The following is a 23,828-nucleotide window of genomic DNA, read 5'->3' on the forward strand; positions in this document are numbered from 1 at the left end:
AAAGTGCTTAAGTCTTTGCCATTCTTCATTTTGCATCACTATGTCACAGAATAATAAGGCTGGATAGAAGAGACCTTAGAAGCCATCCCAAGTCCCCTTCCTCTAAAAAGTCACACAAAAACCTTTTTATTTTGAAATAACACTAGACCCACCTAAAAGTTGCAAAAATATACAGAGTTCTCATATACCCTTCAGCTATGTAACCATAGTACAAATATTGAAATCAGGAAATTCACATTGATATAATACTATTAAGTAATCTACTGATCTTATTTGTCATTTTCTCCACTGAGGTTCTTTTCTGGTCGAGGAGCCAACCTAGAATCCCCACTGAATTTAGTTATCAAGTCTCCTTAGTCTTCTATAATCTGTGACAGACCCTCCAGCTTTGTCTTTCATGACCCTCATACTCTCGAATAGTCCAGGTCAATTATTTTGCAGCATGTCTCTAAATTTGGGTTTATCTGATGTTTTCTCATTAGAATGAGGTTATGCATTTTTGGCAAGAGTACCAGAGAAGTGATGCCCTTCTCAATGCATTATATCAGAGTAAGAGATATGCATGTTTTATTATCGGCAATATTAACTCTGATGGCACGGCTAAAGTTATGTCTGCCAGGTTTCACCACTGTAAAGTTATTTTTCCGTTTGTAAATATCTTGTGGGGAGATATTTGGAGACCATGCAAGTATCCTCTGTACATCAAACTCTTACCCACTAATGTTAGCATCCATCAATGGTTGTTGCCTACAACGATTATTAGTGTGGTGTGTGATAATGCTGATTTCCTATTTCTCACGTTCTTCTACATCTATTAATTAGTATTCTATGGTACATTAAAAATCATGAATTCATACTGATGCTTCTGGTTCTAATCCAACACCACAGGGTGGTTTCCAGCTTTCTGCCTTTCTTTATTTGTAATCTCTTCCTACCTTACCAAGTACCCCTTCTGATGTGTTGATTTCTAATCATCCCTAAAACATCACTTTGAAGCAAATGGTAAAAATTAAAGCAAAATAACTAAGACAGACATAAAGGACAACTTTATGGAAGCAAATGTAATTATCTATCAAAGAAAAGACTATGAAAAGAAAGGGCTGACTCCCTAGAAGTCTCGTTAAGGATGCATTTGACAACATTTTGTCTGGAGCATAGAGATGAATGAGATTACCTTTCTCACTCTACAGCAGCTTTCATTTATACAAAGAAATTTGTAAGCATATGATAAAATCTTCTTTGTAGAAGTAATTTAATACATACAGAATTTGGATCTTACTAGATATTTCTACTATGCAGGAACTACTTCAAAATACTGATATCGTACTGTCTAAATTAGTTTCTGAAGTTTTGCCTAAAAAAGACTAGTACTGGAATGGCAAAATTTGCATCATTATACTTTATGAATATTCCTCAGAAAGTGCCCATCTCTTCTCAAAGAATAATTTAACTAGGGTTGATGGGAGGATCTTCTTAAACTCCCAAAAGTTATATAATTAGAAGCATTTATTGACTGGGGTGAGGAGGGATGTAAGAAAAAAATTCTAGACTTGAATTATTACAAAAACAAATATAGAAATGTTGATAGCTTTTGTGTCACTGTATACACTGTTTAACACATGAACATTTCCTTCCTGTCATACAAATCCTATTCTGTTCTTTTCTTTTTTTTTTTTTTTTTGAAGATTAGCCCTGAGCTAACATCCGCCACCAATCCTCCTCTTTTTGCCGAGGAAGACTGGCCCTGAACTAACATCCATGCCCATCTTACTCTACTTTATATGTGGGACATCTGCTACAGCATGGCTTGAGAAGTGGTGCACAGGTCTGCATCCAGGATCTGAACCTGTGAACCCTGGGCAGGCTGGCTTCCAAATCCTAATCTTTTTTCCTTGGGTAGAGAGAATAGGATACCTCAAATTCTTGGGACAGTAAAGATAAAGGTGGGGACTGAAAGCTCCAGAAAATGGCCTAGAATTAGGAAACCAATGGTCAGGCCAACATTTGGGGGCCTGGAACAAGAAGAAGAAAGAAAGTGGGTCAGACTCAGGTGAGCACTGGGAGGGCAGGAGGAGGCACAATGTACCTGAGATACAAAGAGCTTGCACTTGCAGCAGGCACTGACCCAGCTATGGCTATCTTCCAGCAACAGCAGAATCTAAAAGACTGGTTTTCCAGTAAATAGACTAGTAAGGCTGAGAACTTGCCATACTTCCCAGATTTTCATGTTTGATACTCTCTGGAGTTTGATTTGGCTTAGGAATGAGCACGAGATCCAATGAAAGCCAGTGAGGTACAATAATGCTTTGGGAAAGTGACTTTTCCTCTTGCTCCCTGGTTTTGAAGTTAAGAAAATGAAGGTACTAGAGCTGCTTGCAGCTACCCTGAAGAGCCTGAGGCTCAAGCTGTGTAATACAGAAGGAAGATCTAATGGATTCTGCCATGGCTAAGGACAGCACTGGTCCCAAGCTTTTCACTTACATGAGTTAAATCAGTGTAGGTTGGATTTTCTACCATTTATGATCCAAAGCATCCCAATTAATATACATTCTCTAACTAAAGGGATTTCCAAGGGCAATCCTCAGTCTTCTATCTACAACCCCCACCCTCCAATCTCTTATCTCTGTGAACTTCTCTACTTTCACTGCTTCAAGGGTAATTTTTTTATGACAGTATCCATAAGCACACCTAATTTCTTAACCAAGTGCCACTCCCACGCCTCTGTCTATAAGGAAATCTGGATATCTTGGATCACCTCCAACTTAATATTTATACATGCATGTATTCATTATTTGACCAACATTTACTGGTTATCTATCATATACTAGGAACAAAAAGGTAAAGTGAATAATATGTAATTTTCTTTCACATCAGATTTTTCCCTGGCAACCGTTAGCCTCAAGTTATAAGATCTCAGTAAATACTAGGGGAAAAGAAAAGACAACCAACAACATTTATAATATTAACTCTGTTAAGCAAGTGAGCTGTTGAAAAACATGAACACTTCCCTGTTACCATACAAATCCTATTCTTTTTTTTTTTATTCACTTTATGTGCTGTCATTTGTTTCACTCTAATCAAGTATTTGATTGAGCACCTATGTGTAAGTCACCTTTCATTTTTTCTTTTCTCTCCCCTTTCATTCTTTTTCCCAATAGCCTACCCCTCACTCTAGTCTTACCTTTTCTAATCCTTTTACAGTTTGTACTTGCCTATAACTTGGGTCTACCCGCATTGATCATGGCTAGTTTAAACACATAGGTGGCATTGAGAAATTAAGATGCTACCAGTTGGCAGTGAGGAGAAAGGAACAGGCACTGCCTGTAGGCATTACGAAAACGCATGACCTATAGAGATAAATGTGCCCTGCCTGGTCTCTTTTGTTCCCTTTCTTTCCTTTTGTGCCATACACCTACAAGGAAATTAGGGGTGGTTCATTTTTGAGACTTACACAAATAACTGAACTCATCCCCTAGTGCCTACCTGCCCACTACAGTTGCTACACACACCAGTCTGCTGTGGCTTTGTTCCTCAATGAGGGGATCCAGATATCTGTGGCACCAAAGTAAGGATCACTCCCAAGTAACAGGTTTTAAGTTTGAAATAGAGTATCCATTTCCTTTTGAACATTTCCTACTACATTTTTAAAAAGCTACAACAAAATAATAGAAAAACATGTTAGTTCAAATGGTTTTAATCTTGGTGTAAATGACCAGCAATAAGAGATTATGGTGGTCACTTAATAATAAAGGGTAGTGATGAATTTCACAAAGGGTCATTTACAAATGATAAACCAAACTTTACACTTTTACCACAAAATATGAAAATAATCCCTGGGACTCATGACAGGGTTATTAATTCTCCTTTCCCCTTTCTTTCACTCTGTGAGAAGCTGGCCTATGGGACATCATCCCCTCTTTTTAGTTTTTTTCGTGAGGAAACATACTAAATATCTTCCTTGGGATAAAATGAATCTTACCTTTATATATCACCACACACATAAACCCAGGGCCACAGAGAATACTCAGAGTTCATGTAAGCTGGATACTTATACATTTAAAATCCAGTATAAATGGCAATAGAAAACGAGTTAAGACTTGTGTTCTTCTTCTTCCTAATGGACTAATGCACTGTTGGACAAAAGTACTACAAATGAAAATTATAAAGAGCTATCTTCTTAGCACTGGAACATTGGAAAAGGTTGAATAATTTTGTGAAGTTTTATCTCTATGTGTGTACATGCATTGCAAATATGACAAAATGTTTACATTTGTTCTAGCTGGTGAGAATACAGGCATTTGATATGTTATCCTTTACATTTTCTTTACTTTTAATTTTTCCCCTAAATTTCCAAAAATAAGAAGGAGAGAAGAAAGAAAAAAATTCAAGAAATATGCTGTGAAAGTGTAAGATTTAAATGTTCACTTAAACTTTAAAAGTATGAATATGTATTATTAAAGTTATTTACTCAATCACTCATCAGGTTACTTTTTAAAAACTTTAATTTTGAAATAATTTTAGGTTTTCAGCAAAGTTGATATCCTCACCCATCTTCCCTTAATGTTAACAACTTACATAAACTATAGTATGATTCCCAAAAGCCAATAAATTAACATTGATATACTACTACTAATTTATAGACTTTATTTGAATTTCACCAATTTCTCTCCTCATGTCCTTTTCCAGTTCCAGGATCTAATCCAGGACTCCACATTGAATTTAGTGATTGTGTGATCAGGTCATTTTGACCAAGTATATAAACTGTTCTCTCTACCTCCTTCCATTCAACACACTGCTTTTCTGTGGATTTTTCCACTGGCCTCTTTCAAAAATCTGTGTTTATATTTTTAACTTCAGCTTTAGCAAACTAATGGCAGATATTTAATTAAACTAAATGAGGTGTAGCAACATTGAGAAGCAATTTCAGAGACAACTAGTGTGATACACAGAAAAAATCTTGCTTTGCATACTGACGTAATTTTCAGTGAGTGTAAAAATTTATATCAAGGAATAAATAGTTTCATGACCATTAAAGTACTCTTACAGAAGACTAATAAATGCAAACCACTTGTTTTGGAGAATATTTACAAAATGCTGCCAGTCCTACATCATCAGTTTCCACTAGACCCTTAATAAAGCTCCTACTCTCTGCATGCTGACTGTGCAAAATGCAATCTAAATCATGCTTCTGTATGTCATTAGAAAGAGTACTCAATGATGACATATGCTAGCAAAGCACATCCAGGTATTTTCTTATCCAGCTGGAAACAATCTAAGACTACCAGAAAATCAGCAAGCATGTGTTAGATACATTCACAAGTCAATTTGCCTAACAGTGAAACATCAAGATGCCTCAAAAAGTGAGGAAGAAAAAATTTTTATAAGTATGATCCATAAAGAGATGACCAGAAATATTTCCATTTCTAGTTCCTTCAATTAATTATGTTGAAGCACATAAAAATGGCACTTGGATATTTTAACCATGAAAAAAACTTATCTTTCTCTCCTTGATCAGAATACGTCAGTTGATCAGATCCTATTTACACTCTATTTTGTAATAAGCCTATATAGTTGTATCTATTCCTACAGTAAACTAAAATATAGGACAAGATTAACATATGGAACAAACCATAACAAAACTATCAGAGAACAACATGGATATCGATGTTTAAGCTGAAAGGGAGGCCAGCGCTCCCCAACAAATTTACTGAAAAGTCTGGCTTTCAAATGAGAGCCCAGTTGGGTGATCCACCTGCTAACACGTGTCCCTTCTCTAAAGCACCTAATGATTTCTCATAGGTGAGATTTCCAGTCTCCAGGAACTCTTATCCACTTCTCAAGGTGAGACCCGTAGTCCAATCCAAACCTCTTCTTTTGGACATAAGAAAATGAGAAGTATCAGGAATAGGATTTTTTTTTCTTTCACAGAAAGAAAGGGAGAATTACTCATGAAAGATGAAAATGGCTACTGAGTTGGCTATTTATACTTATACTTGGCCCTTGTCTGGGAAGGGTATTTTTTAAGAAGAGTTTTAAAACTCTTGGATCCTAGAAAAACTAAACTAAAAATACCAAACAGTGACTGAGGATATGCTTTGCCTCTTTCTTCCCCTCCAATATGCCACCGTACTTACTGTTATTACAGTTGTGTCAGTTTATTGGAAAAATAAAACTTGATTGGCTCTTGCGGCTATGTTTAAATAAAAAAATCAGACTGGCAGATCTGACTGTGCATATTGGAAAGTGTATCACAACCTTCCTACAGAGGAAAGAACAACAGTAAATACATACTTCAAAAGTTTCTTAGATGGATACAGTAGCTGCTTAATTTAATTACACGAGGAAACTGCAGATAAATCTATCCTTATTTTAAGTCACATGGATAGAAGAATTGGTATAAACTTAAACAATGATGAAAGCAAAATGACTTGCTAACAAGTAATTTACTGCAATGGCTTAGAAACAAGTCTTGATCTACTCAATCCAGGGTTTTTGTTTTTAAAGGAAGATTAGCCCTGAGCTAACATCTGCTGCCAACCCTCCTCTTTTTGCTGAGGAAGACTGGCCCTGAGCTAACATCCGTGCCCATCTTCCTCTACTTTATACGTGGGACGCCTACCACAGCATGGCCCGCCAAGTGGTGTCATGTCCGCATCCGAAGCGGCGAACCCCAGGCCACCGAAGCGGAATGTGAGAACTTAATTGCTGTGCCACCGGGCCGGCCCAATCCAGGATTTTTAAGATTGGTATAACAGAAAGACCAGAAGCCAGAAGATATGTGGTATAGTCCCCTCCCTATCCTTGCTCAGAATATCTCTGGGCAAAAGCACTTAATCTCTCCACCCTTAACTCAATCAGGGAGTTGGGACTAGCTCAGAGGGCCTCAACCCAGGGTTCTTTGATACGTAGGGAGTCCCACATAGTAATAATGTTCCAGGAGGCATTTTCAGTATTTCAAAGAGCCAGAAAGAAATCATGAATTTGTCTGAGACAGGGCTGGGGAGGCATACTAAAGCTTTTATTTGGGGTTATAGTCATATTAAGTTGTGTAGTCATATTAGCTATCTAATCCTAAATGCAGTGTGTTTGGATCATGAGGTCCGTGAGAGAAAAGGATAAAAAATGTTCTTGATAAAGAAAAGCATGATCCTTAAGACAGTTTTCAGCTCTAAAACTTAGTGATCTATAACCTCAGTCTCATAGGGTATGACTGAGTTGGGAGAGGAAGAGGGAGGAAGATATAAAAAGACCAATATTTACTGAGGAATTTAATACATAAATTTGTGCCATGGAATGTGTAGGGTACTCTGCATATATTATCTCACCTAATCCTCTCAACAGCCCTGAGAATTAAGTATTTTTGCCTTCATTTTGGAAATGAGTTATGTGGTAACTTTTACCACAATCAACTGCCAGTAAGTAGCTGGGCTGGGATTCAGATTCTGTCTGCCTCCTTCCAGCACCAATGCTTTAGAAAAACTATTGCTATTAGTTAGTTCTTAGTAATTTCATTTTTCCAATTGGTGACAGAGTTGTGAATAAATGCTTTTTCCTGTCCCCAGCTGTCTTGCACAGCCTCAGTATGTTATGCCAACATAGCCTTCAGGTCCAGGGGCCCAGCCAGAGAGGAAAAGAACATCTAAGATGTGTCTTCAGTCACTCATCACTGACAGGGTTGCTTTGCCAGAAACTTTCCTAGCAAATAGCCTCTGGCTGATATGGATGAGAGGGCAATTTGCTGTGATCACAGGCAAAACTAAATGCTGTCATAAATTAAGTAAAGTGGGGAACAGAGATCTACTTCTAACCTTCTCTTTTTCTGCAGTCCCAGTGCTGGGGGCTACAACAATTCTTGTCCACTTTCCCTAATACTAACCTATAAGGTGCTATCATCAGGATACAGAGGAGAAACTATTAAGAAAAAGACCTCTAGTATTTAATTACTAGGACTGGAAACTTTCTTCTCCAATGGCACTTTGCACAGTGAGGTATCTTCATGTTAACTGATAGCATTTTTGTTGTCTCAAAGGTCTTTTCCTCTCCTGCCCAAGGAACACTCTGTTTTAATATGTGTATATGTGAAATTTTTATCAGTTGTCCTTTTTCTCCCCTGAATGTATCTGAAACTAGAGAAATGGTTCTTTACCATACCTTTGTTAAAACTAGGAGAAGAAATAGAAAGAACTGACTTTTTTCTAGTACGTAAGACACACAAAGTCCAGTGCAATGATACACAATTCTAAAATATATAACCCAAGGCCAAAAGTTTTCTAGTAGTTTAGATTAAGTTTGGAATTTGGTAACTAAAAACAATATGGAGAAACAGACTAATTTAGATAAAGACAAGATTTGAAGGCAGATATACTTGGAAGAGCATAATAACTGTAGTGGATTTCTCATTAGAAGGGAACAGAGTCTTATGAAGACTTCAAATTCCCCAGGAGAACCATATTTACACAATTAACAATTCTTTTGTTGAAAACAAGCTTTCATTATTGCATGTGGACACACGTGGGCTGTGTAAAAATATAAGAGATGAGTAACACACGTAAACAGAAAGTAATGATCTTAAACAGGCCAAATCCTTGAACTCGTCATTAATAAATGTCTCTCCTGTATTCAGCTACCCGGGCTGCTGGGAGCCTGTTTTCTTCAAGTACTTCAAACACTGAAATCCAGGAACATTTATTATTTTAATCCATCACAGGCAGTGCTTGATTTAACTTTATTGGTTGTGGTGGTGGTAGTAGTTATAAGTGGGGGTACAGCAATGTTCTTTTACACATCATTTCAAAAGGGCTTAATTATATTTTATAGTGTGGGCCAGGAATTCTGCTTGTTTTTTGTCTAACAAGGTTCAAATGGAGTTCAGGTCAGTGATGAATCAGAAGAAAAAGTCAGAGATGGTTATCTCTCTGAGATGAGCTCATCTCCCTCTACGAAAGGCTGGGCAGGTACACCATGTTCACTACACCACAGCGCAGGAGAGCGCTCTCACAGCCTAAGGTGGTTGATTTTTAGATGATTTTTACTTTTCATGCAGCCTAGACATTAACACATCTGAAATTCAACCTAGTGGTTATCTTCTAAATTTCCGAAATTACCATCTTACGTATTTTAAAGGCTTCCCATTGGAATCCAAAACAGCTATAGTAACTACACAGCACTGAAACAAAAAATGTACATGAAGAACAATAATCACATAACAGACATTTAAAAAACTGCATAAACCCTTTATCTCAGAAAAATTTAAATATCCCAAATGCAAGATGTAGAAAACTGAATTAACATAATTTAGTTAAATGAAAGAATAAGTGACTACGTAACATGGTGTGAGCACATATTTCTACCAGTGGGGTTTTTTTAAACCTTCATAATATTTTACCTCTGTTTTTGAGGATGTGAAAAAAGATCATTTCTAAGATATTAGTATTAATATTGCTTATTATTGTCCTAACTTCTATCTAATCATGTATTCAATAACAATCACAGCAAAAAGAATAAAACTTATATGTTGGAATTTCTTCTTCACTGCATACGATTTCTAAGAAGAATAATACAGCAGAATTACTCCCCAAGTGAGTACCTTAAACATTTATGGGATTTATTTCCAACTATAATAGAGAAATAACACGGGACATTATTTTGAAAAAAAAAGTTAGTAGAATTTTACTTTTTCTACTTATTTCCCATTCAATTTTTAGAACTTCCTATTCCACTTTTTTTTTTAATACCTCAATAGTCCACCAGATAGAAAAATATCACTGTTGAAAAACATCAAGTGATCTACGGGCAATTTAAGAGTGAAAAAAGAAGGGCATGCCAGTTCATCAGTAGCAACTTTGGACCTTGTTATAAAGTAATAGGAGGGAATCTGACCAGGATTAATAGTGGTACTCAGTTCTGGGATGAGGGGTGTCATGTTTCACGGACTCTAGGCCATCTGTTCTGCCTGCCTACATTTTACTTCTGCAAAACTATAAACCTACCTCTACCTCTGGGACTACAGAAAGGCATTAGAATTCCTCTGCTTTTCATTATCACAAGATTCAGTAACTCATTTCATTGTCAAGATAATCCCCTTTTACTCTTTCTTTTGCGCTTGCAGGGTATGCCGAAATGACAAATAAAATCCCAGATGTTACACACCCAATGAGGTCTCCACCTTTCCTTGAGTGTTGGGTTTAAGCTACTTGGGACACAGTGTCAAAAATGACAAGACCCTAAGGCCCACACCCAATATTCATTAAGGTTTGTTAGTGATTTGTATAGCTGTCTACAAGCTGTACTTCCACTTCAATCCTCAGTGGCTGCTTAAAAGTTAAAGTTTGTCCTCTGGCTTTAACTGTCAAAGAATTCATTTCCTATTGTTCAGGCATTGGAAAGAGACCCTATTTCTTCTAAAAGTAACAGAAGTCTTTGGGGTGTTGTAAATGGCTTGTTATTGCAACATATTATTTTAGGTAGTCATATCTAATTTAATGTTTTATTTCCCCTTAGGCTTACTTGCATTTCTGCAGCATCCAACAGCTATGACAACGCCTTAAGAAATTTTTCTCAGGAGATCCAGTTAACTATGGAATGAAAAGCTGGAGCTCCACTTTGTATCAATTAACGACCTGGTTTCATTTTCCAGTACATGAAAAGGAACTTTAGGTTCTTTTCATTTTATTGGTCCTGAATTTGGTGTACATGAGAAGAGGCATTTGTATATGTGAAAAATAATGTGGTTATGCCTTCTTGCTCTCTACTTTTGTTTATACACAAAGATAAGTACATCTGGATCACAGAGGCTTGGGTAGTGAAAGTTATTTAAACCACAGCTCTCTGACTAGAAGGAGTTCAACTTATTGTTTTCTGCATGGATGAAAAGTCCCCTAAGTCCCTATAAAAAGGGAATCCTTGCAACTTTTTCCCACTTCTGATTAACATGCCAGTCAAGATGGCCTCACTTAGGCTCTTCCTCCAACCCTCTGTGACACCTAACTTGCTCATATCCCATTTCCCTTTTCCTTTTCCACATAGAGGTGCTAATCTAAGTGCCCCTGAGAAACAGCACAGCAGCCTAAAGTACACCTATTTCACAGCCTAAATTGTGTACCCTTGTTTGCCGAAATCTAAGGAGTGCCGCCCTGATAGAGCCATAATTTACTCTGACAAGGGGAGCTAAAGTCTGCAGCTCACTCCCCACCCTGCCTGTGGAAAGTGCTACACTGCTAGTTCAGAATTTATAGCTACACACTTATGGTTTCTCCAACGACATACTTCAAACAGCAAAAAAGATTGTGTTGCATGTGTATGTGGGGGTGAAGGGGTTATTTTTAAAAAGAACATACTACAGAAAGGGACGGATTTAATGGATAGCAGAAGAAATATTATCTGCCTTAAAATGTTTCAGAAAATAAGATATAATTTCTAAATGAGATTAATTTTGTTATTAAAAGCACAATCATAAGGTTTCTTGCAATATTATGCCAACTTTAAAAATATAAGCATTGCCGTCTACTAAAATCAGAACTTTAGAACCATTTTACCAAAGACATATGGGAGAACATAAGTATTCTAGCAGAAATACAAGTTGGGTTATTATAAGTCACTGTTATACTAGCATCTGCAGAGTGGAATTAAATAAAAAACCACGTCCCTTGAAACTCTCATAGTTTAGGGTCGCAGAATAGTACAGGAAGCTAAGAAGAACTTGTAGACTCTTTCTTTAAGTAAAAAATATTTAACCATTTTGTTTCAAATGATGAAAACATTTCCGTCAATAATCTGTTTATATTTAGCTGTAAAAACCAGTAAATAAATATGAAAGCATTTCAGATTTAAATGTATTGACAATGTCTTAGGAAGCAAATTAACTTTCTCCTTTTACTCTTTTATTATTCCCTTTTCCCATACACTTCTCGTAAGCTAATGACAGTTTAGATAATAAAAAATATACTCATTAGGCGAACTCAAATATTTTTTGTACCTTTCAGAACTGAGGAAACATGCCTACAACACATTCCCAATTGTGTTTCTCTAAATATTACTTAGAACATAGATTCTTCTAGCATTACAAATCTATTTCAGCTCCTAAATTAAAACTCATCTGGAAAGGGCCATTTTACCCTGTTTATATAACATTGTCACATAAAGAGTGTTAAAAAAAATATTTCACTAAAAATAGCTTGCGTAAGTTAGGGATTAGAGTAGTTTCTGCTGCTATAATTGTGCCTTTGTAGTTTTTTCCATGATGTTTTTGCACAGTGTTTTGGACTGTGTTTATTAAAGTCAGCACATCAAAAAGGATCAAAGAGAAAGTAAGTGAGAACCAAAGAAACCCCAAGTGTGTTGTCTCATTGGGGAGTTATGCAGATTCGCATAAACAAGTGCAAATTGTTGAGGTTTTAATGAAAATTTTCTACAATTATTTTATCTTGAGTCATTCTATACAACAACATCTGTACAGCAGATGGCTATACTGTACCAAGGCAATGCTCCTTTTTCTTCCTCTGTTTAATAGTACATCTGAGATGACTACTTTTGTCACTGTGCTCAATTTGGTTCAGCAAATAATCTGAAAAGTGCAGCTGCTGCAGATGGTCACAATAGTTATATAAACTGTAAAATCAAAGACACAGTTAAGTATTTCTGTATTAGATTCAAACGGTAAAAATCTGACATTAGGTCCGTTGAGCTCAAAGATATACTATAAAAGTTTTGGTTGAATCCAGAATGTTGCCACTTGAAAGACACAAAAAGAAATATGACTACTGGTAGGAGGTTTCTTTGCAGGGGGTGGAAATACTTTTTACCAGTTACCAAAAACACACCTTGAACATACATTTGCATATACTTCATCTAAGTTGCAAAGCATACATTTTTAAGATTCAACTGTACAATGAAATTAATGCTCAAAGCTTAAATTATATTTTACTTTTACAAAGTTTTGCTTAGTTAAAATTTATTTTTGAAAATTATGTAGTAATCTCTCAATTACAATTTCTTAGAAATCAGCCTTCAGCAATAACTAGAACTTAACACAATCTTATTTCACTTAATTATAATTTTTTATTATTATTTTGCTGACTTTATCCTCTTAAACTGAGCAATGTAGAAATGTAGAGAAAACAGATTTGGTGTTCACCATGCTCTCATAATAAAATTGTTCCTATTAAATGGCTAATTTCAACTTGATTTGTTGACACAACCATTTTAGAATGTTTGCTGGACCCTACGCATTTGAGTTGTATAAAGTATATCTTAGTCAAAGCTATAGTTTCTATTTCTGTGTTTAACTAGATTTAAGAGCATAATTGTAAAAGGACTAAGACCAAGAAGTTTTTCTAGCACGAACAGAAAAAAAGTTACAAAAACAGAATAAGTCTACTACCATGTATAGCTCAGTGAGAGGATTTTAATTATATTTTAGAGATGTTTAATGAGGACAGACACCATTAAAAGTGGATAAAATATGAGTGATAAATGAATAAAACAAGAAATGAGGATGAAAAAAGAAAAGGGCCTAGAATTGAGTACAGTACACTTAAATCCTTTCATTCTGTTTAACCTTTTCCTGCTATGATTAAGATACAACTAGAAAGGCATGGGAACCGGCCCAGTGTTGTCTGGGTAGCAATTTATTTGTGGATAAATCAGACATTGTAGCCTCCAGTGTTTTACAGGCTTTCATGTCCCACGGACCTTACATTTTTCATTTCTAACTTTTAAGACAATAAAAAAAAATACAGTGCTTTTAGCTGGCTTGGTCACAAATATTTCTAGTGAGAAAGAAATAGTCTATTTTTTGGCCTAAAATTCATACTTCTTGACTATAAACTTTTTCTTTCTCTCTTAAACTACTGTGACCAAGCTGGCTACTTGGAACAAAGCTACAGTCTCCAGCTGCCACTTAATTACTTTTTAGTAAGCAACTAAGTTGCAATAGTTTCAGGATTTACTTTATCCCCTGTACTACCCACCTCTAGCCCCAATTCTTTCCTGCAAATTAAAGTGGAAAAAAATTTTCCCTTTTGCTTTTACTTTCAAAGTAAAATTTCTGGCATTGTGCCCTGAACTTTTACAGTAGCAGTTTCCGTGATTGAAAATTGTTATTTCCCTCCTGAACCTTGTCTTTTCTCTTCTCCTTCTCATATTCCTTCTGCCTACCCTTTTCGATTCAGTGTGAAAAAGCATGTAACAATTTAGCTATGGTAACAAAGAGGAAAATGAAGATGTCACTGCCTGTTAATTTCTCACCTCTCCACCAATCAACAACATTCAGTTTGGAGGGTCCACACCTCTCCTTGCTAGGCTGGCACAGAAGCACAGCCTTTTCTTGCCAGCTCTTGCTGCCTGATAATCCTCAATGGCATTGTCCTAGAAAAGCTGAACCTTGGCTTTTATTACACTTTGTGCAGCATGCCTGCCACCAGAGCAATTTTTCTTTTTAAAATAATTAGTAACCAGTGACTTAATTTAGTGCATCGGAATCACCTGTAGGGCTTGTTGGACACAGATTTCTGGGCTCCATGCCCAGAGTTTCTGATTCAGTAGCTCAGCGTAGGGTCTGAGAATTTGCATTTCTAACAAGTTCCCAGGTGATGCTGATGTTGTTGGTTCTGAGACCACACTTTGAGAACCATTGCTCTAAAGGTTCACAAAACTTGATACTCCATTGTTTCAGTACAGCAATTTTAGGTGAAAAGAAATTTAGGAATGAACAGTTCTACAGACATTTGTAGGAAGACATTTGAAGAGGTAGATAGAACAGTTTACTTTCAGGCATTAAAATAGGCTCAAAGGACTGTTATAAAATGATCTCTTAAAGTCACAAACCAGAAATGTCCTCATCTCTAATGGCCCTTAAAACTTTTAACCTCTACATAATATAAATCTTCAAAATTACACATTTCCAGTTGTTAACAAGTCATATCGTCATCTCCCTCTCCCCTTTTCTGTGACTTACCAGGTACTTTCTGTGCTGCTTTGACGTTAAGGCTTCCATGGAGGGTTGATAAAGATGCTAACAGGCATGGTTTATTAGGATGGGGGACAGTTTCCATGGAGACCACAATCTGAGTAGTATGGACAGAAATTTTTTGAAAGCAGGAAACAGTTCTCCACACGTTTTCTTGAAATGGAATCGTTTGTGCTCCATCACCATGAACTTTAGGTTTAGACAACTTTCCACGGTAACATTTGGAGGCTGGTAACTCATCCTTATTCAGCATGGTGTATGACAGGGCCGAAGTCTCTTTGTTGTGCACACTTTTTATCTTTTTTAAAAAATGGTTTATCTGATCCAGCTTAGTAAAACTCAGGTTTGCTTTCAAAGGCTTTGATATATCCAAGTTGATGTCTGCTATAGAATTGAAAAAGAGAAGAAAATCATTGAAGCTCTCTTATCGAATATAAGCCTTTACTTCCCTGTCAAGCTCCTATTTAAGTTTCCCAGCACCTGTATTATGGACTCATTAGGATGCCAGATGTTGTAATTCTTTTACTCATCACCTAACATTCTTTCCATGTAAATTACTTGAAGAAATACTTTCCCTTTACTACTTACATGACTTCATTCCCATCTCAATCCATGTGACTGTCAGTTTCTGATAGAGCGAAAGCCACACTTGGACATTTACTTCTGCCCTCCCACCTTGAGGCAAAATCAAATAACCTTTCCAGTTTGTTACTGGAACTGGCTTTCTTTCTTCTAAGGTAAAAGTACTTCCCCTAGTATCTAGCACAGTGTTTGACACAAATATCGGTATTTATAAATATTTGTCCAACTGACTAATTGAAGTAGCCTCCCCTACCACTCTCTGATCAAGTATATGTAGAAAATGTTTTCCCTTTGTGACTTGCTAAAAATCAGAAGGGTCCCTATATCTTTACCTACATTTGCATTGATAAAATTCAAATACCTCATCCAACATAACATGGGTAAAATGAGATTTCTTAAAATCTGCAATGTTCCCTGCTCCCCATATTTTTTAAACTGGAAAAAGTACCCTAACTTAAAGGAATTATTATTTTAAACATCTCATTGACATATTAACTCACATACCATACAATTTACCTATTTGAAGTGTACAATTCAATGGTTTTTAGTATACAAACAAGATTGTGCAATCACCACCAGTATTTAATGCCAGAACATTATTATCACCACAAGAAGAAATCTTACACCACTTAGGGGTCACTCCCCACCCACTTCAGACAACCAGTAATCTAATTTCTGTCTCTATAGATTTGCCTAGTCTGGACATTTCATATAAATGGAATCATAAGATATGTGGCCTTTTGTGTCTGGTTTCTTTGTTAGCATAATAAAAGTTTTTAAGGTTCATTCCTGTTGAAACACGTATCATCAGTACTTCATTCCTTTTTGTGATTGAATACTACTCTATCATATGGATATACCACATTTTGTTTATCCATTATCAGTTTCTAGACATCTGGGTTGTTTCCACTTTTTAGCTATTATGCATGATGCTGCTATGAACATTCATGTGCAGATTTTTATGTGAACATGTTTTCAATTCTCTTAGGTATTTACCTAGCAGTGGGCTTCCGGAGTCACATTTGATATAGCCATCCTAGTGGGTATGAAGTGGTGTCCTATTGTGATTTTGATTTTGACTTCTCTAATGACTAACAATGTTGAGCATTTTTCATGTGCTTATTGGCCATGTGTATATACATATATTCTTGGAGAAATGTCTATTCACATTCTTTGCTCATTTTTAAATTGTGTTGTCTTTTTATTATTGAATTGTATGAATTCTTTATATATCCTGGATACAAGTCCCTATCAGAGATAGGATTTGCAAATATTTCTTCCCATTCTGTGGATTATCTTTTCAGTTTTTTTGATGGTATAATTTGGAGCATAAAAGATCTTAATTTTTGTGAAATCTAATACATCTACTACTTTGCTTGTGCTTTTCGTGTCATATCAAGAAACAATTGCTTAACTCAAGGTCACAAAGTTTTACACCTATTTTTTCTTTTATGAGTTTTATAGTTTTACCTCTTACATTTAGGTGTATGATGATTCTTAATTAACTTCTGTGTATTGTGTGAGGTAGGGGTCCAACTTCATTCTTTTGCATGGGGATATCCAATTATATCAGCACAATTTGTTGAAAGGTACTTTTTAAATTTTTTTTTATTGAGGTTATGATAGTTTAAACCTTGTGAAATTTCAGTTGTACATTATTATTTGTCAGTCATATTATAGGTGCACCACTTCACCTTTGTGCCCACTCCCCACTCCCCTTTCCCCTGGTAACCCCTAATCTGTTCTCTTTGTTCATGTGTTTCTTTATCTTCTACATATGAGTGGAGTCATACAGAGTTTGTCTTTCTCTATCTGGCTTATTTCGCTTAACATAATAGAAAGGTATTATTTTTGACTTGTAGAATTTGGGGTACTGAAAGAGGCTGGCGGGAAAAATATTTTAGAGAAATTGAATGGTTCAAACAACCCACACATTTACTTGTTTTGCCTACATACCCTTTTATGTGGCCTTCCAAATTCTGTGGCCTCAGAGAAAATAACACCACCTTATACTACAATAATAAAAAAGGAACCATCTTAACAGATGATAGCAACAACAGAAAAACAAAACAAAGCTAAAGCTAAAAAAGAAACAAAAAAGCTAAAGCTAAAAAAGCTTTTAGCTTGAAGCTAAAAAAGAAAATTATTTCAATCACTTTGTCGTACGAAAGACAGGATAGTTTTTTCCATTCCATTTCATTATTCTTTACCCTCACATGTGTTTCTCAAAAGGATAAAAGGGCTTGCGTGTGTCCATGGCTCTTCTAAGTAGGGAAGCCCACTTTAGGCCTAAGTGTAAAATAACTCTGTTTACTTTCCACTCTCCATAGCCCCTCCAATAAGGGAGTAGAACATTTATACTAATACCTTTATTGGTGAAATCAGGGTGGCCCCTTCCGTAGAAGGTGAAAAAGATGGAATGTTACTCCTAAATATTAGGGAAGCCCACAGATAATCCTGATCTTATTAATATCAAACATTGTGATCTAATTAATATCAAATAAAAATTAGGGGTTTTAACAGCTAGACTAGAGTCAGTTAAGTCAGTAAAACTCAAAGCACAGGTTAATTTGGCACCATCCAAAGTAGTTTAATTACAAGAGAGAATATATTCTATTATATGACTTGGCTTGTATTACAAAATAAATTTTAAAATAAGGTTCCTTTTTACCAGTAGAGGTCAAATGCTGATAATTCAGAAAAAGAAATGTGTACTAAAAATCAAATCATATTGGTGAATTTCAACCATGGATCTATTTAAGTTATTAATCTTATCCTACCAAATATAATTTCTTTGAATAGTCTGAAATCAGAAAGATCCATTTCCCAAAGCTACATCAAGGAGAGCTCACAATATTTACTCAGTACAAGTCTAATACCTCAAAATGGAGATGGCAAATACGTAATTAATTACAGTTGCCTGTCTTGTTCTGTCTTTCAGAGTCATGAATCTCTATTAGGCCACTAGTTTGTACATGCATAATGATTAACCAGGACTCAACACATTTTAGGAATAAGAAAATCTGAAGCAATTTCTTGGATCTCCCTTTCTTGTACAGTTTATCCCAAAGAGTGTCAGTGTGATTTTAAACTTTAATAACTTCAGAAGCATAAATGCTACAGAATTATTCTAAAAATAATTTGAAACTTTAATTATTTAAATTTCTTATACATTACTTTTCTTTCATGAATTTGAAATGTGAATTTTTAATGTTAATTTTTTGGGATGTGGTTTCTGGATGACTCTTTCTCAGACAAGTAGATTGGTAAAGGAAGTCGTCTTATTTGGATGCTTCAGTCACTTTCCTGTGGAGTTATGTCAAAACTGTTATGCATGCATCAAAACTTCATTCTTTGGGTGATTTTAAACCTAGGAGTACAAATTCAATCACTCAGTCACTGAACAGCAGGTGATGAAAGGTTTTAAAAAGTTCAAAAATCTAGTAGAGCTATATACTTAGCACAAGACAAGTGTTAACTTTTATAAGATACAAATTGATATTAAAACATTCAAATAATTTACCTTTTAAATGTTTTCTTGTACGTTTGTTTGCATATAGTGCAACCTCTGTGTAACGTGCTCTCCACACAGCCACAGAGTCCCTCACTCCCTCTCCCCTAGAGCTAGAGTGTTGAGCCACATTCCTTGCAGAACACATCCTATTCTATGTGTAAACTGAAGATCTGGGGCAGTCTCGTTTGGGTAAGTTGGACAATACTATAGGCCAAGAGCCCAAAAAGCGAGTTGAAACAAGGCTATACTGTAATACTACATATTCGTTTCAAAAGTACCAGGTCGATGGGCCAGCCTGGTGGCATAGTGGTTGAGTTCGCATGCTCTGCTTTGGCGGCCGGCCCCGGAGACCTACATACCACTCATCAAGCTATGCTGAGGCAACATCCCACATACAAAATACAGTAAGATTGGCACAGATGTTATCCCAGCAACAATCTTCCTCAGCAAAAAAACCAAGGAAGATTGGCAACAGATGCTAGCTCAGAGCCAATCTTCCTCACTTAAAAAAAAAAAAAATGTACCAGGTACATCAAGAGACAGGAAGCATGCACCAGAATGAGAAACATTACAAATGAAACAGCGTCCTTTATTTGCTGCATGAAGTCCATTAATATGTGCAAATCCTTCAACTAAAATCATGAAGTCATTTGTCACATCTGATAAGTCAACATATCTGTACTACTACTTTTATTATCCAGCATCTCTAGACTTTCCCATCCTTGAGCTAGCCAGGCACTGTTTTTGGCAGAAAATTAGTACCTTTATTGTAAATATTTTCAGTCTCATAACGATAGGAAGGTTATTTTTATAAATGGGAAAAATTATGCAACAAAAAAACTCTGGCATTTTTAAATATAAAAAATAAAAATAAAAATTGAGCAATGTATTTTCTGGTCTTCTTTTTTGCTTTTAAAAATAATGATGAAAAACCTTAACCTTATTATTAAGATGAAAACATTAAAGAAATGAACTAGAAAAGTTTTATTCAATAGAGACAAGTGGGAGCTATATAAAATAATGTCTTACAAGAACTGGAAATACATGGATAAAGAACCAGGCATAGATTGTTAATATGGATTTAGTCCGATTATTATCAGATTCTTATTTTAAAGGGTTCAGACTTTTTTCATAATCCTCACTGAACTTTAATAAAGGGATGATTTTCAAAGTTTAGATTTTAAGAATTGCAGTAATAGAGAATCTCCCAGCTGAGTCACCTATTTCTCTGCCAGATCTAATTTCTCACCATCCCCAGAACATATTCTGTATCTTTAAGTTACCAAGTAAACACATGCCTGTCAATTATTAGATTCTAATTACCCTTCAAAACTTTCAGAGCAGTACCAGGAAACAGAATGATGGAATGACTATTGAGTTAAAAGGAGATTAGATAAATACAAATAAATTACACTTATTTTATGTCCCCATCACCCTAGGAGATGACTTAATAGTCAAAGAAAAAGAATCATATTGTAGTAATGAAATCAGAGAGGGAATTCAAGCCCCAGAGGTCATTCCCCTAAGTTTATGTTAATGCACACCTTGTAGGGGACGAGACATCAACTGGGAAAGTTTCCTGAAAACTGTTCCAGCTATTTTCTCATTTACAATGTTCCAACTTTACTTGACCCATTAGTCATCATATTACTTACTTTCATAATGTATTTTGAAATCTATTACCAAAAACCCAATGGATTCAATATGGCTTGTTATACCGAAATCATAACATTTATGAAAGAAAACTTCTTTGTTAAGTGTTTCTTCCTTTGGAATTTTATTTGTAAGAGACAAAAAATTTTTTAGACAAGGAAGGCTTGCTAGGAAAACAGTCAGTGGCTACGGGTGGCTATGTATAGACACAGGAATGATGGCGTTCCCCACCCCCCACCGGCTGCCCAACCTTGGAGAGGTAAACGCAAAACACAGAACAAATCTATAATCAAGCTTGACTTGACGCATTATAGTAAGTCTAGTAAAAAAAATCTTTTTATTATTAGGTATAGTACATTTTTTTCTTTTATTCAGTAATTCAAATTCGGATTTTTGTTACAGTGTCCAAGTAAAGGTATTCATGATGATGGCCAGTAGAGACTGAGTATTCACAGGTGTGAGAGCTAGAAAGCCTGGAAAGTTGCCCATGACAATGAGATCAACACGTTCTCATTGAAGGTGTGAAGTGTAAAGACCTCAGTGGTAGGAGACATGAGTGCTAATTAACAATGGTGTACCAAGTGGAACTGGGTATAAGCTGTCCCACCTGCTGCTGAGGCTCAGCGCCATGAACTGACACAAACCCTTGACTGGGTCAGCCAGTAGCAGTTCATGGTGCTTATCTCTGGGATTTGGGCATCATCAATAACTAGCATAATTAGTCATGCACATATTCTTATGATAACACATTGATTTTTTTGACTACATTGTATCCCCCAAAATCACAGCATAAAAGTTCTGATTATAGGGTAATTGTACCGGTATTCTAAAATGAATGTACTGAACTGAACTCATCTAAATGAGCTTTTCTTCTAAGTAGTCATCATAGAAGGCTAAGTACATTCCACTGGTCCAACAATTTTGGCAGCGTTTTTGGTGCCTATGTCCTCCTTTTCTGGCTATTCTCAATGGCATATACTCATTCTTGGTTGGAGACAGTGGATCCAATTTTTGGCAACAGTCAAATGTTTTTTGAGATAAGGAAGCAAGGATTCCAGAGTGAGGGAAAATTAAAAACACGGAGAAGCCAATTTACAGAGCCTCCCACTGCCAACGATGAGACAATTTGAGCATCATTAAAAATAATGAGTTCAAAACAATATCAAACAACAACTAACTGGCCACCATTCGAAGATGCTAGAAAACAGCTCATCTTTTTCCAGCTTTACTGAGGTATAACTGACAAACGAAATTGTAAGATATTTAAAGTGGACACTGTGATGATACATGTATACATTGTGAAAAAACTGTTCCCACCTAGAAAACCAACTCATTTTTCAAAATAGGTAAATAAAGAGAAAGAATTAAGTTATCCTACCATTCTTAGATGACCAGTATTACTGAGTAAACAGGCAGGAGATGAGGGAACATTTTTCTTTATAGAAGTATTCTAGCTAATATATGAAAAAGGAATACTAGAATTAAAATATTACTGTTTTCAACCTCCAACGAATTTAGGCATTGAGCATCAACAGCTGTTAACATCACAAAAAGGGACCTTCAGAAATTCTGTGCCTCCTGATGGAACAATACAAAACCTTAACAGTCTTGCTAAAAACAAAACAAAACCAAAAAACAAACCTGAATAGATTAAGCCAACTACCAATTCATATGTAGGAAATATAGAGAACAGGGACACAGACAAAATCCAAACTGTGGTAAACTCTATGGGGTAAACGATCTGGTTTCTTCAATAAATTACAAGAGATGAAAAAAGATAAGGAGGGGAAACCTATTGATTAAAAGAAACTTGAAAGACATATCAACCAAAAGTGATGCATAGACCTTATCTGGCTCCCAGGTCCAAAAAAAAACCATGCATACAAACACCCACACTTCCACACATGTTATGATATTTATGAGATCACTGGAAATTTGAACACTGGGTATCTGGTGATATTGAAGAATTTTTAGGTTTAGGTTTGATAATAGTATTGTAGTTATGTTTTTAAATGTTATCTTTTAGAGATACATATTGAAATATTACAGATGATATAATATAATGCATGGGATTTGCTTCAATATAATACAGAAGGTGAGGAAGTAGGACAGGGGCATATAAGAAACAATATTGCCATAAGCTGACAATTGTTTAAGCAGGAGGTTCCATATACTATTCAGTCTACTTTTGTATATATTTAAAATTTTCCAGTTTTGTCTTCCCAATATCTACCAGATCTTTTACTTCTGTCACCATTCCCTGATCCGACTTACCATTATCTCTTACCAGTACAACGGCAATATTCTCCCAATTGGTCCCTTGCATCTACTCTATCCCCTCTTATTTATTCTCCATCATGCAACTAGAATCATCTTTTCAAAATGCAAATATAACCATATCAGCGTGCACATACACTTCCCCCACTCCTCCACCACATACATGTCCTGTGTAAAGGTCCTCAATGGTTCCCTATCACTCTTAAGGCAAAAATCCTAAAATCCTTTATTATGGCCAGCAAGGCCTGGCCTATGCCTCTCTCTACAGCCTCAGCTCATACCACTGTTCCTTCATTCTTCCCTGTTTTCACTTCCTTCAATGTGCCATGATCCTTCTCCCTACAGCGTCTTTTGCACACATTCTCCCAGAAACCCACCCTCCCCTCCAAGGTTAACTCCTTTTCATCCTGTGCAATTCAGCTCAAGTGTCAGTTACTCAGAGAAGCTTCCCTAACTCTCTACTCCTTTATGAATCCACAGAAATTCATGACACTTATATTAACTTACATTACATATTACTTTGTGTGACTATTTGGTAATCAAATTCTGTCTTTTTCACTAGATTGTGTACATTTCTTCAGAGAAGCAACCATCTATCTTTTGCTCAACACCATATTTCCAGTGCTTAGAACAACACTTGTAAAGTGGTAATTGCTCATAAATACTTGTGAAAATAAATGAAAAGTTCCATTGGGAATTATAGCCATCATTTTAGAACTTGAAGGCATCTTAGAATACTCTTATCTTATAGAAGAAAACATGGAAGCTTAATGAAGTACAATGATCTTACTTAGGATCACTTACTTGGTGACACCCAAGCCTGGATCGTCCACATGA

At 35.9% G+C, this 23,828-nt stretch overlaps 1 protein-coding gene across 6 annotated transcripts in view; it reads right to left on the reverse strand.

Moving 5' to 3' along the window:
- The window catches only part of VPS13B (vacuolar protein sorting 13 homolog B), a 784,298-nt gene that overhangs the window by 161,118 nt on the left and 599,352 nt on the right, over positions 1–23,828 (reverse strand). For all 6 annotated transcript variants that reach the window (XM_046642610.1, XM_046642612.1, XM_046642609.1 and 3 more), the window contains one exon: positions 14,954–15,349. In XM_046642610.1, coding sequence (XP_046498566.1) covers positions 14,954–15,349 — 396 coding nt within the window. The remainder of the gene's footprint in view (positions 1–14,953; positions 15,350–23,828) is intronic.

Source organism: Equus quagga, chromosome 16 (genome assembly GCF_021613505.1).
Source record: "Equus quagga isolate Etosha38 chromosome 16, UCLA_HA_Equagga_1.0, whole genome shotgun sequence".
NCBI classification, from domain to species: Eukaryota; Metazoa; Chordata; class Mammalia; order Perissodactyla; family Equidae; genus Equus; species Equus quagga.